The sequence below is a fragment of the Rhodamnia argentea genome, chromosome 1, assembly GCF_020921035.1.
Source record: "Rhodamnia argentea isolate NSW1041297 chromosome 1, ASM2092103v1, whole genome shotgun sequence".
Classification (NCBI taxonomy): Eukaryota; Viridiplantae; Streptophyta; class Magnoliopsida; order Myrtales; family Myrtaceae; genus Rhodamnia; species Rhodamnia argentea.
In genome coordinates, this window is record NC_063150.1 from 34,574,883 (window position 1) to 34,589,199 (window position 14,317).

Consider the following 14,317-nt stretch of genomic DNA (forward strand, 5'->3'; position numbering starts at 1 on the left):
TCCAAAGGTGAGACTGTGACGATTTGCCTTGACCTGTCCGACGACCACGGGAGCCGCCGCTTGTTTCCCTCGCAACGTGGCCAGGCACAAAGTATCTCATGCTCCCGCAATACTCATCATACGTGTTCACAAAACCTGGAGCCAAGTTTGATTGCTCTTGAAGTCTCAACAGTCCAAATTTCAAAATTGTGGAGAGCACCGGAGAGAGAAATCGAAAGCACAAGTCAGAGAGTTCAAGGAACATCACCATCCGTGACCAGTCCTTAGTCGAGTTCTGTCCACAAGTTCTTCAATCCTATCTCCGAGCAGCTGCAAGGTGAAGAGCCTCCCCTTGAAGCCGTTCACGAGCAATCCGAGATTCAAGCTCCATCGTCTACAAAGTCTCACCAAATCGTTCCAAAGAGTTTCGGCTTAAGCTACAATTTTTGGCGAATTTCAAAATAGTAAAGTGCAATTTTGGCAAGATAAGGTATATATTTTTATCTTGATATTTAAATATTGTATTTCCTATTCGAGATTATTGCATGCCATACCATATATTGGCATATCGGAGCATATCTTGCATAAAAGTGGATACTTTTTCAAAATACAAGATGATTAGGAAATTTTCCTAATCCGCAACTTATCACACGATCGAGAACGTCCACTTTTAATATTATTGATGGAATACTCGATTGAGCAAGGATTTGTGTTCAATCGTTAATCGTAAAATTGCGAATTAAATATTGACTCAAATATTCGCGAAATATTTCAAAACTTGATTGATATATCCACTTTCTTGATTGACATTGATTGGCATATTCACTTTCCTCGTTTGATTTGAATTGCCCGATTGTCATATTTTTTTTAGAATATACCCATCACATGATGTGCTCTCAAATATTCTAATAAAAAGATTGCATCCATTCCCTTTACATATTTGAAAATTGTATCTTTTAAAACATAGCATCATGTAGATAATTGCACATCTAATTGTCGCGACCCAATCTCGTCGGCGGGAGATTGTGGGCTAATGGGTCGCCCTTCTAGCCCGGTTGCGTGTGGACCTTCAGACGCGGGTCTCTTCCAAGGCCCATTACCCAAATCGCAACGGAGGATAATGTAATCAACCTTCGGTGCGGTCTAGTGGCGTGTGCTACGTGTGCATACCTTGGAGTCGCCACCAATCGTTTCGTGGAAGGTACGATTAGAAACCCTATCGAATAGTTGGGAGCTTCTATTCGATTCTGTAAGAATAAGAGAAATGGGTTGGGGAACTTAGTTTCGCCAATTACCTTAATTAACGCCCTTTCGGTACCTAAGTTGAATGAATTTTTCTAATCTCGGATTTCATGTAGAAGAGTGAGGTACGAATCCTAAATCTAGGAGTTCATGCAAATGTGAGTGACTATCCTAGCAATCACGATCAGTCAAAGTAAATGCGCAAATCGAGGAATCAAAACATTCAAATAAAATGCATCAAATCGGCATGGAATTCCTGGTAAAGCCTTAGTGGATTAGAGAAAGGATATTATTCAAAGCATAAGAGGAGGTCGGGAGTGATTTGGAAGTGATTCGCCTATGAGGGGCAAAATCATAATTTTGAGAAAATATGGTGATGATTTGCCGGAAAGGGCAAAATCGTTATGTTGGAAGAGATCTGGAGTGAGAAATGTTGAAAATAGGATTGACCATCTAAACTGATCCATTTCCTAATTTTCGAAATTTTTTAGAAACTCATAGGAATTTTTTGAGACAAATTACCCCTAAAGGATAAAATTGTCATTTTTAGAAAAATCGGGAAAAGAAATCTCAAAAAATAGGATTGGCCAGTTGATTGTGGCCATTCCTCAATTTTTGAGAATATCTAGAATTTTTAGGAACTTTCTACAATTTTTTCTAATTTTTTTTTATTTTCAATGATTTTTCGAAATTTATTATTATTATTATTATTATTCCGAGTCGGACGGGGTTAACCGGGTCAACAGACCAGTCAACCCGATCCAGACTCTCGCTTGAATCGGTGCTCCCCGAAACGGCGTCGCTTCGGCATTTTCCGTTCAAATTTTCGAAATTCCCTCCCAAAGTTGATCAATGCTCTAGATTGCGCCACGTGGCGCATGCCCGACGGTCCGATTTCCGGCCTGGAATCGACGGTCTAGATCAAAGTGAGGCTTAATCTCCTACCATACGATCTAATTACCGAGATCGATGGTTCGGATCGAAGGATGTGATTAAACCTCAACCGTTCGATCTAACAATTTTTATTTTCTGAAAATGATTTTTTTTTATTATTCGAATGTTCGAAAATCTGATCCAACGATCGGAATGGTGACACGTGGCCAAACTTGAGCCGCGCGATCACAAAAATCGGATTTTTATTTTTTAAAAAATGAATAATTTCGAAAAATCGTTTTTATTTTCCCAAAAATCCAAGATCGTGACACGTGGCATTATTTCAACTGTCGGATCCAATTTTTATTTTCGTTCCGTTATAACAACTTGCCGACGTGGCTGCCACGTCAACGACACATAAACGTTGACCCGGTCAACGTCTTCGCTCGAGAAGACGACTAGCGCCGGCGGATCTTGCCGGCGCCTCGTCGGAGCTCATTTCCGACGCCCAAACCAACCTAAAATGTCACGGTTTTCTCTTCACTCGATCCCATCACTAACCTACATCAACATATCTAGAGCTTAATCTGAGCGACAAGCCCAAACTAACCTAAACCAATCTCCATTATCCGCCCAAACCTGCAACTTCCGATGAACTTAAAAAAAGGCATGAAATGCCGATGAAAATCGACGATTCCTCTACAAATCTAGTCCTTATTGACTCCCTATCTACACATCCAGGATTTAATGCGAGAGATAGTTTTAACTCTAGCAAACAGAGATCCAATCAAACACACGTGTTCGGCGATCATCAAACATACAAATCTTATGTTAAATCAACCATTAGTTCCGTCAATCGACATCTATAGAGTAGAGGATGCTTACCTGGAGGTCCGACTACTTTGGTTTAGGAGTAAACGAGCTCACGAGCTCGGGACGGACCGTGGGGTTATGAGGTCGACGCGGGGGATTTCATGCATTAAAATCACGGATAAAGCACGTAAACCGGTTCGGAAGAGTTTCGGGGACATTTTAAATCAAAGAACACAGAAAAATAGTGATCTATTGGAACCAACCTACGGGAGGCCAAATCTGGAAATGGCAAGCATACTTACCTGTTTCGAGCTTGTTGGCGACGGCACGAAGTTCTAAAGTCTTCGCAAAACCACGAGGAATCGAATGGTGTTGACGGTAAGGTGAGGTGTCGCCTGAGCTAGTCGGCGATGGAGCTCCGAACTCTCGGCACTCTCTTTCTCTAATGGAGTCCGGATCCCTTCCCCGATCTGCTCTCCCCTTTTTGTTTGCGAGTCTCCCTCTTATCCGATCCTAACTAACTTCCTTCTAGAATCTTTCACTTTTCTATTCCGTTACAACCGTTCCCGACCTCCATCCGTCAAAAACCGATTGATTCCCGTCTTTTCCCTATGAGAGACCAACGAAGAAGAAGATGAATAGTGCTGGGTTACCGGGTCGGATCCGCCCGACCCGACAGCACCGGTTGCTGAGAAAAATGTTCCAATTGAGCTAGCGGACGTCATCTTATCACGAAATTGGCGTCAAAAATCACTTTCCCATCATGGATTTCTTTCGAAAATGTGATTTTTGTGAAAAATTCCCTTGAAATTGAGTGAAAACCCCAAATGTTGGGTGGGATCTGAAATGCAAATCTTACAAAATTAAAGTCCTTAATGAAGGAATTAGCGCTAAATCGACCCATCATTAGATTCGAAAGGTCGAAAACTATAGGGTAGGGGTCTTGGGGATCCATGGGTATCTCTTAGGAAGATTTAATTTCGGATTTGGCATTTTAAGGGATTAAAGTGAAAGAATTTTTTGTGCAATTAGGTCCCTAGTGTCGAAATTGAGCAAATTAAAGTGCAATTGGATCAGAATGTGAAATGGAATGTTGAAGAGCCATGTCAATACTCATGAGAAGTACAAAAATAAAATGAAATGACTCAGATAGTATTTTTTATGCTCAATTAGGGTGTATGTTTGTAAAAGAACACACAAATCCAAATTGATATTTTTAGATTTTAAGAGGTCAAAATGAAAATAAAAATAAAAATACTGACTATTTTTCTGTATTTTTGTGACCTCAAATAGTATTTTTCTTGATTTTTTGGGAATTTTCCTATTTTCTGAAAAATATCAAAAAATGAGAAAAATATGAAAAAATTATTTTTTTTATCCAAAATGGTTCCTTGAGCTTGGCCAAGGCTACCAAAGTTGATTTTACAATTTTTCAATTTTTTATGAATTTTTTATGAATTTCCCAAAAAATCAATCGGGAAAAGGTTGATTAAAAATCAGGTGTCAACACTAATCCTTTTTGTAAATAATTAGGTTAGATTGCATTTTGGGATAGAAATTGCATGTTTAGATAGAATCTTATGTTTCAATTTATTTATCTTTAATATATTAGGGTTTAGGTCAATTTAAACTCTAAAATATACAAGATAAAAATTGTTTTGACATAGTTCTATTTTGGGGAATAAATTCATCCAAAAATAAAAGAAAATAAAATCATTCATCTTTGTCACGACATCCATGCCATGTCATTCATCTTTGTTATGTCATCTCATATCATGTCATATAGGTCACGTTTTAGCTTGCATTGCATGTAGAATTGTATGCTTTGGTTAATTTAATTGATTCCAACATCACGTAATCAATTTAATTAAACTATAAGCATAACTTTATACATTATTTTAAAATTGCATATTTAAAATTTTAATTAATTCATACATCATGAAGTTAATTTTCATTTGCATGTCATCTTGTGCACTCATTTAGCTTAGTCTTGCATTTGCATCACGACATTGCATCATATATAGTATAGTCTTTTGTACATTTATATAAAAAAAAAAAATTTGTGTGGCGCTTGCTCCACTGATTATATTAACTTCTGGATGTTCATTAATTGATTGTGCACCCGTATGATAACCCTTTGTTAGTGACTTAGGTTAAAATCAATTAATATTGATTTCTCAAATGATTTTTCATGAAACAAAATGGTACAGAAAGGGCGTTAGAGTAATTTGGCGTAATCAAGTCCCCGAACTCTTAATATCTGGTTCGTAGGAATAAAATAGTTCTCCCGCTATTTTATTTAGGTTTCTAATCGACATACCAAAAATGATTAGTGGCGGCTCTAAAATTAAAATATATTGCATGTTAATCAATTAAACCTTAAGTTGCGATGTGGTATGGACTTGGGAGAGTCCGAGTTAGGTTAGTTAAATAATTAACCTGATAAACCATTAGCCTGGAAATTCTCGAATTTTTTAGGTCGCGACAATTCGTCATCCCAAGAGTCAAGAAAACCCCATGCACATGCACACGCCGTGTGAGAATATAGGCCGGGATGCCTCTATGTCTCTGTGAAAATACACAAGCTTTGCTTTGTAAATTTGTTGATAGAAACTCTCTAAGTCTCTGTGAGAGTATAGGCTGGGATGCCTCACTCCTTGAAGATCGCCTTTGCATTTGGTGACTTTTATCTATTCTCACTCTATTTCTAAGTTACCCCCACACACCATAAGCTTAATTCTAATCCCTATTTATAGAAGAATTTTCCACTGCCTGAGGACTCTACTGCCATTGAAGTTTGCCGACTTCAAGAGTGAAACCAATCTGTCGCAATTCTTCTTCTCAAGACATAAGTCACAAATAGACAAATTTAACTTTGCCTTTTCTTCTAACTTTTTGACCAAGACTTCTCTCTTTCATATGTGAGATAGTCATTAAGAAGTTCAAGTTGGCTTTTTTTTCTTTGCTTAACCGACTTCATCATGCAATGAATGTGGTGGCCAAAAGTCAACTTTCCTTCTCTGTTCATATTTGGTGTTGGACTCCAACACTCCCTCTCAACACCTACTACTATTCATCTTATAACTTTTGATATTCATCTTCTTCAATTGCTTCTACAATTGCAACTTGTGATTGGGCTTTGTGAAGCTCATACTTCATCAACGCCATTTGAACTTGCACGTCGGTCACTTTTTCTTTCTTCACAGTCTCCATAGTCGCAAGAATTTTGAGATTGCAAGTCATGTGGTCAAATCTCTTCTTCACGATTCTCATTTCATGCTTCAATTGATTCAACTCCATCTGAAGCACTTTGGTATAGGCATCTCGGTCCTTTTTTCTCATAGGACTTCTTTTCTTCGCGCTTTCATTGATCCTTGCCTCTTATGATCTCTTTCTCGGGGCAACATTTCTCGAGCTTTTGCAACTTCTTGAGCTCATACCGGAGCTTCTAGTGCTCTCTTTCTTTTAGCTTGAGCTTGTTGTCATTTTGCCTCAACATTTCATCCCTTGCTTTCAACATCTCTCGTAGTTCATTCTCACAACTGCTTGTTGAAGCTACTACTTGCTTCTTCGAGTTTTTCCTCGACCTGCTCTTCTTTGGGGACATCTCAATGGCTATCACATCATCACCTCGATGATGCTGGTGGCCACGAGCTCTTCTTGATCCTCTGTTGCAACAGTCGCTTGAAGACTCCATTCTTCTTTGCCATCGTGCTCCTTCCTAGTAAAAGATGCGTCATTTTCTTTTACTTGTTTGAGCCAACTGACTCTAGAAAAGTGACCTACTTTGCCACGTATGTAGCATCATCTGCTACGCTTTTTGATGTCCTTATCACGATCTCGATGAGTTCCCCTTGGCTGAGTAGTTCTCACTGCTAATCGCCTCCGCCGGTTTTCATGTTCTTTCCACTATTTGCCATTTCGAGTACCACCATCATTTCTTCAATGGCTCTTGGAACCTCTTTTATTACTAAAGAGGGAACTACCACAATCCACGGTACATGCAAGTACCACGTTTTCATCAACATCAACAACATGTACGTGTTCTGGCTGCTCATGCCCCATGTTTACTCGACATTCTGATTTGTAATGTCTGAATTCGTTACACCTAAAACACCTGACCTTTGATTTGTCAAGTGTTTTATATCTTCCAGTGGAATTGGAATTTCCACCTCTACCTCGTCCACCTCCATGACCTCCAGCACCATGATTTCCTCCTCGAGTTGAGTGAGCGGTCCAGCTTTGCAAAGTTTGCTCGAGATATGAACCGACGAACTTTTGATTCATTCTTTACTCATGCGAGCATAATGAACCCATTAACCACTCCAACGTCATGGTTGATATATCCTGGCCTTCTTAGACCTCAAGATTTTTTCTACAACTCATTCATCTTGGAGTTCTTCACCATTAACCCTCAATTGGTTAATGATGGTTTGCACATGATGAAAGTACGACGAGATAGATTCAGAGTTGTTCATGCGTAAAGACTCAAAATCACCTCGAAGTGTTTGAAGTTGAACTCGCTTCACACGATCATCGCCCTTGTAAGATTTTTGCAAAATATCCCACGCTGTTTTGGCGGTTTCTGCACTCGATATTTTTCAAATATCGTCTCCTCCACAACTTCAAAGATCGCACATAATGCTTTCTAATCTTTCTTTCGGGGTTTCCACCAATAAATCTTTCTCCGTCTTTCTCAAAGCATTGAATTCTTCGGCATCGGTTACTTCGGTGTAGCCATTCTCCACCAGGTTCCACAAATCTTGCGATTTGAACGGAACCTTCATCCGGACGAACCAGTTGCTGAAATTCCTCTCGTTCAACTTTGAAAGTTGCAATTGAACGGAACCGGTGGATGCCACAACTAGCTCTGATATCAATTGTAGAGTGCACAACCTTGCTAGGCATACCACGCATAGGTAATGTGGAAATGTTGGAACGAAAAGATAGAGAAAGTTTTGGAGGTTTGGTGGGGGGAACAAACAAATACACAACAGAGAGAGAATGATATTCCAAATGTATCTGCAAAAGCCTTACACATGGAGAAAATACACAAGCTTTGCTCCATAAGCTTGTTTACAAAAACTCTCTAACTCTCTATGAGAATATCGGTTGCGATGCTTCATTCCTTGAATATCACCTTTGCATTTGGTGACTTCTATCTATTCTCACTCTATTTCTAAGTTACCCCACACACCACAAGTTTAATTCTAATCTCCATTTATAGAAGAATTTTTCTCCACCTGAGGACTCCATTGCCATTGAAGCTCGCCAACTTAAGAGTGAAACCAATCTACGGCAATTCTTCTTCTCAAAGCATAAGTCACAAACAGGCAAATCTAACTTTTTTACCAAGACTTCTCTCTTTCATACGTGAGATAATCATTGAGAAGTTCAATTTGGCTTTTTCTTCTTTGCTTAACTGACTTCATCATGCAATGAATGTGGTGGCCAAAAATTAACTTCCCTTCTCTATTCATATTCGGTGTTGGATTCCAACAGAGCCAGGATGTGAGGCTCAAGGAGATAGAAGCTCTTGTTTGGGAAGTGATGGAAGGGGTCCGTGGGAAGAAGATGAGGGAGAATGCCAGGAAGTGGAAAGAAAGAGCTGTGGAAGCCGCCGGTCGCGGAGGGTCATTGGGCAATGATTTCAATAGATTCATTAAGGAGGTTGTCCATTTGAATGATTAGGTTGAAAACGAGTTATCACCATATTCCCATATCTGCTAGAAATATGTAGAAGAAACAAGAATAAAATACTTCGTTTTCCCTTTCTTTTAGTTCGTCCAGTTCCATCTCAATGCTATTTTCAATCATACGGCATTAAACACACGGTTTTTTTTTTTTTTTTCTGGTCGGAAAAGTAACATTTCATTTAAATAGGAAATTTAAATGGATAGATAAGGTGTGCTTCGACACATAATAAATCCAAAAGAAGAGGAGGGGGGAGTGAGTCCCAATATAAAGGTAGAGTATTACGGAGTTGGGCTTTAACGACCCAATCCACAACATTATTACGAGTTCTAGAGCAATGGACTAAACGAAGGTTGGGTAAAAAAGTCAATAAACTGCTACACTCTTTGACTAAATCTTGTTCCTCCTACATGGGTTGCTCAGCACCAAGAACTTGTTGAACTAAAGACAGGATGTCAAATTCAACTACCCATTTCTAATCAAGCTGAGACAAGGGGTACAGAAGACTAGGGGTGTCAACGGGCTGGGTCGGGCCGTATCTCGGCCCGGCCTGAAACTTAACAATACCGAGCTCGGCCTGACCCAACCCGAGCTCGAATTACATGTGCCCCAACTCTTTAGGCCGAATCGGGTTAGGTCGGATTCTTTTTTTTTTTTTTTATTTTCTTTTTTATTTTTTGAAATCAAAATCACTTTACAAACCCATAGAATGAAAGAAAATAAAAAATAAAAATAAATGTAATTAAAAACAAAACATGGGTGTTAAAAAAAGCTGGAGTCACCTGAGCTGGAACCACCTGACCCGAAAAAGCTCGAAAATTGAGTGAATTTTCTGGCCGGGTCGGGCAAGGCTGGGCTAGGTCTAGTCGGACCAACACGGGCTTTTTTAACACCCCTACCGAAGACCTTGCAACAAGCTTAGGGTTTCAGCTTGAAGGGCTGACCTAGTCTTCACCGTCTAAGCGAATCCCCCGATTAGCTTACCTGTTGAGTCTCGACACACGCCAACGATGGCGCCAGAGTTTGATTCTTGGCGGAAAGAACCGTTGAGGTTGAGCTTCAGAGACCCACACACCGGCGGTACCCAGCTCCAAGGTAAATTGCTGCGAACTGTTGGGACTTTCTTTCTCTTTTTAATCCATCTCTCACAACTTGCATTCGAAGCTAGGGCTGCTGCTACGACTTCTTGTGGATCCAGTTTTTGGGCTCTAGAGATGGCCTTGTTCCTCGCCTTCCAAATATGCCACAATGTCTCTGTGATAAGCTCGAGCGAAGGTGAGTCCCTCACACTTTCGATGAAATTCATCAGCCATTGATCTATGCTTGAGGGGCCACGACTCGAGATCGGGAGCTGTCCTGCTGAGTTCGTCTAGATTTCACATGTCCAGGGGCACAAGAGACAAACATGGTTAAAGATATGCTTTTTGTACATTCTATAATTGCATTTGTTGTCCTCATCTTGCGCGGATTACAGTAATAATTCAAAAATTCAAGTGCTATCATGAAAATGCCGTACATTCCACGAGTACTTTATGACTGAAACCTCTGCAGGGCAATACCTTCAGTCCGCCTTCCGACCGTTCATCTGGTTTCCGGGCTCATGTGGAGCGGGCAGACGAAAGTTTTCAAGCCAAGACCGCCCAATATTTTCTCTTTACAGCCTTTCCTTCCTTTCCGAGCTCATCCAAAGACGTCAAAGGCGTGAAAAGAAAGAAGAAGAAGGAAGGTGGGACCCTTTAAGGGAAAAAGTAAAAAAGAAACAAACAAACTAAAAAGAGTTGGTAAAAAAAAAAAACCTTTTGTAGAGTAGTGGGCCACACAAGAGAATGGAGTGTTTAAGCCAAAGAAACAAGGGAAAAAGCGCGAACCTTTAAAAAAGTTAGTAATTTCCTAAAAGTATTGGTAAGTTACTAACAAGTTACCTGAAAAAAAGAAAATGTAACCGCTGACATTTTATTTTTAGTAGAAAACCAATGTCGTAGATGCAAAATACAGCTCAATTCTTTTTAAAAAGCACAAACTTTAGCTCGAGTCTCAATTTTGGTTAGAATGATTTTTGGTCTTATAAAAAAGTACCAACTATAGATCAGCTCTCTATTTTGGCCCAATTTTCTTTCTTGTTATAAAAAATTACCAACTTTAGCTCATATCCCGATGATGGCCCTGACCTTTTGTTGTCTTATGAAAAAACACAAATTCTCAGTTGGTGCTCAAATCTGACCCATGTCAAATTTTCGTTAAGTTTCTATTGAGCATACTTGGAACAACACGTCGAATTTTTATCGGCATTATTGGACGGAAACTTGATAGGGCCAATTTTTAATACCAACTGACAATTGATGCTTTGTTCCGAAACAGCAAAAAATTTGGATAAGTGCTTTTTAATGAGAAAAAAAAACTCTTGGACCAAAATTGGGACTCCGGTTAAAATTATCGCTTTTCAAGATATAGAAAAAAATTCACAATTGAATACAATCTAAATTTTTTTTTTTTTATGGGAAATAGGCCTAAAGTGCAACAAAGGACAATGATACGTTGAATTGTCTCTGATCTGCCCCCATTATGATAGACCCGCCATTCGTGTAACTCCCAACGGAGGAACTCTCTCAGGTTCTAATTTTTTTGGAATCTCTTTAGATCATCGGGTTAAGAGGCTGATCAAGCATCAACATCGTACCCGGGCAGAAGATGTCAGCATGATCAAAATGCAATTGAATATGTTCATATTTTTTGTATCAAATGGCCTCTTCATGGGACCACGTGCCAACGTCGTACGAGGATGCTGGTCCATTTCACGAACCGAACAATCTCGCCGGCGGTCTTATTAGTCAATACGATGATGATGCGGGTCAATTTCGAACAGCATTATCATTTTGCCGTTTTGACTGTTCTTACCAAATATTTCTATTCTGCACAACCCTATACTTCATTTTCTGACTATTTGTCAAAACGCACCGAGTGTTGTCGAGAAATATTTGGGAAGAGCAGTCAAAACGGCAAAAAGTTTTGTCATTTATATATATATATATATATACCACAACTGGCGTTCAATTTCTCAAAAACAAAGGTTCATCTCTTTCCTTTTCTTTTGGTAAATCCCAAGAATTTGTCCTTAGCAAATAGCTATTATCCAAGCTGACCACTACAAAGATGAAGATTTCCTTTTGAGATGATAATTTTGGACATATCCATGGTAGGAATTATGATTTCTAAGGGCGTGTACGATAATTATTTAATTTTTTTATTGTTTTATTTTTTCTCGAAAATATATTTAGAATAAAAATCTGTTCAAGAATGCAATTTCATTTTTTCTATTTCTGAAATAAATATTTTGTCTAAAAATATATTTGGAATAGAAATTTCTTTTCTATTTCTAAAATATAAACAAAAATAAGATTTCTTCTCATCAGTCACTTCCTCTCTCTCGCGTCCTTGTTGACGACCCGCCGTCAAAAGGTGGGCAGCAGCGGCTGTTGGCAACTGTTGCTATTATAATCAAATATGATATCTTTATGATATAATAAAATTTCGCATATTGGATATTTTCTCACCTAAAGAATAGACCTATTAAAATAATTATTAGATATTAAACAACGTTTTTATTTAAAAGCTTAAAACTTTAAAATGATTAATAGTGATTTCATAAAAGCTCACGTGCTATAAAAAATGAGGTCTTGAATTTACATCTATCCTTGTTGTAGCCCCTTATAATAAAATATTAAATCAATTCAAGCTTCCACAACAGTCGGCGAAAAACAATTAATACGATAAGATTGTCGTTGTCGACCTTGGTATTCTTTCATCAAGTATCAAATTGAATTGACCTTTCAAAGGCACAGTGTACGTGTCCGAGGTACTGAGAGTGACATGACCACCTTGTCTTCTTCCAGGAACGTGCAGCCAGTCATACCTAAACGAGTAGAATACTCCTAGGAACTCTAGGATTAGGGTAAAACAATGAAATGAACAAATCACCATATATAGATCAGTTCCAAGTTCCATAGCTCGATATGCACATCTTTGATCTTACCCTAGGGAGAGACATGGCGATGGGTTCGTCATCCCAAGAATCAAGGAAACCCCATGCACTTGCACACGCCGTGTGCGTCCCCTTCCCGGCCCAAGGCCACGTCAACCCCATGACCCAGCTCGCCCAGCTCCTCCACGCTCGCGGCGTCTTCATCACGTTCGTCAACACCGAGTTCAACCACCGCCGCCTCCTCCGCTCTAAGGGGCCCGACTCGCTCCGGGGCCTGGAGAACTTCCGCTTCGAGACGATCCCGGATGGCCTCCCGCCGTCAGACCGCGACGCGACGCAGGACCCCCCGGCCCTCTGCTACTCGACCCGGAAGAACTGCTTGGGCCCTTTCAAGGAATTGCTTGCCAGGATCAACAGCGACGAGGCTGTTCCGCCTGTAAGTTGTGTGATAGCAGATGGGGTGACGAGCTTCGCCAGTAAAGCTGCGAGAGAGCTTGGAATCCCAGAGGTACGGTTCTGGACTGCCTCGGCTTGTGGGTTCATGGGTTATTTGCAGTACAGAGAGCTGGCTAACAGAGGGATCGTTCCATTCAAAGGTACTTTGTTTATTTCTTCATTATTGCTTTTCTCGGTTAAATTCACGCTAGTTCTTTACTTGTTTATTTAGTTATCTCTCCCTTCGTGGGCTATGTCCATTCATCCGTTTCTCTTGTTAAATTTCTGGATTGGATCCTCACTACATGTTATGTGTAACAGATGAAGACTTCCTGAACAACGGGACACTTGATGATCCTGTCGACTGGATCCCCGGCATGAGAGACATCCGACTCCGTGACATCCCGAGCTTCATACGCACCACGGACCCCAACGACATCATGTTGGACTTCTTAGGAGAAGAAGCGCAGCACTGCCTGAAATCATCTGCTATCTTGTTCAACACCTTCAATGAGCTCGAACACGAAGTACTGGAGAAAATCGCAGACATGTCCCCTCGAATTTACTGTACTGGGCCGCTTTCCTTCCTCGTCCAGGACATTCCTTCGAGCTCGGTCAAGTCTTTCAGGTCGAATCTGTGGAAGGAAAACTACAGCTGCCTCGAATGGCTCGATCAAAGGGAAGCCGAGTCGGTTGTGTATGTGAACTATGGGAGTGTCACTGTCATGACTGAGGAACACCTGAGGGAGTTTGCCTGGGGGCTTGCAAATAGCAAGCACCCATTTTTGTGGGTGGTCAGGCCTGATGTTGTGATGGGTGATTCTGCAATTCTGCCTCAGGAGTTCCTGGAGGAAGTGAAAGACAGAGGGTTATTGACGAGCTGGTGTCCGCAGGATCGAGTCCTGAGTCATGGTTCGATTGGTGCTTTCCTAACACACTGCGGGTGGAATTCTACCTTGGAAGGTATCTGCGAAGGGGTTCCTCTCATTTGCTGGCCGTTCTTCGCCGAGCAACAGACAAACTGTCGGTACGCATGTACAGATTGGGGGATCGGCTTGGAAGCGAACCAAGAAGTGAGGCGCGAAGAGATAGAAGCTCTTGTTCGGGAAGTGATGGAAGGGGTCGGCGGGAAGAAGATGAGGGAGAATGCTAAGAAGTGGAAAGAGAGAGCTGTGGAAGCTACCGGTCGCGGAGGGTCATCGCGCAACGACTTCAACAGATTCATTAAGGAGGTTGTCCATTTGAATGATTAGGTTAAAAACGAGTTATCACCATATTCCCATGTCTGCCAGAAATATATTG

At 40.5% G+C, this 14,317-nt stretch overlaps 1 protein-coding gene and 1 long non-coding RNA gene across 2 annotated transcripts; both read left to right on the forward strand.

Annotated features, from left to right (window-relative positions):
• Window positions 1-8,419: 8,419 nt before the first annotated feature.
• Window positions 8,420-14,315, forward strand: LOC125314218. Its single transcript, XR_007197788.1, has 2 exons — window positions 8,420-8,598; window positions 14,269-14,315. It is a non-coding gene; the product is annotated as an uncharacterized LOC125314218 (long non-coding RNA).
• LOC115731856 (linamarin synthase 1-like) lies at window positions 12,579-14,315 on the forward strand. The gene is made up of 2 exons (XM_030662532.2): window positions 12,579-13,176; window positions 13,337-14,315. The coding sequence occupies exons 1-2, from the start codon at window positions 12,612-12,614 to the stop codon at window positions 14,266-14,268; spliced, it is 1,497 nt and encodes a 498-aa protein (XP_030518392.2). The 5' UTR covers window positions 12,579-12,611; the 3' UTR covers window positions 14,269-14,315.
• Window positions 14,316-14,317: the final 2 nt, after the last annotated feature.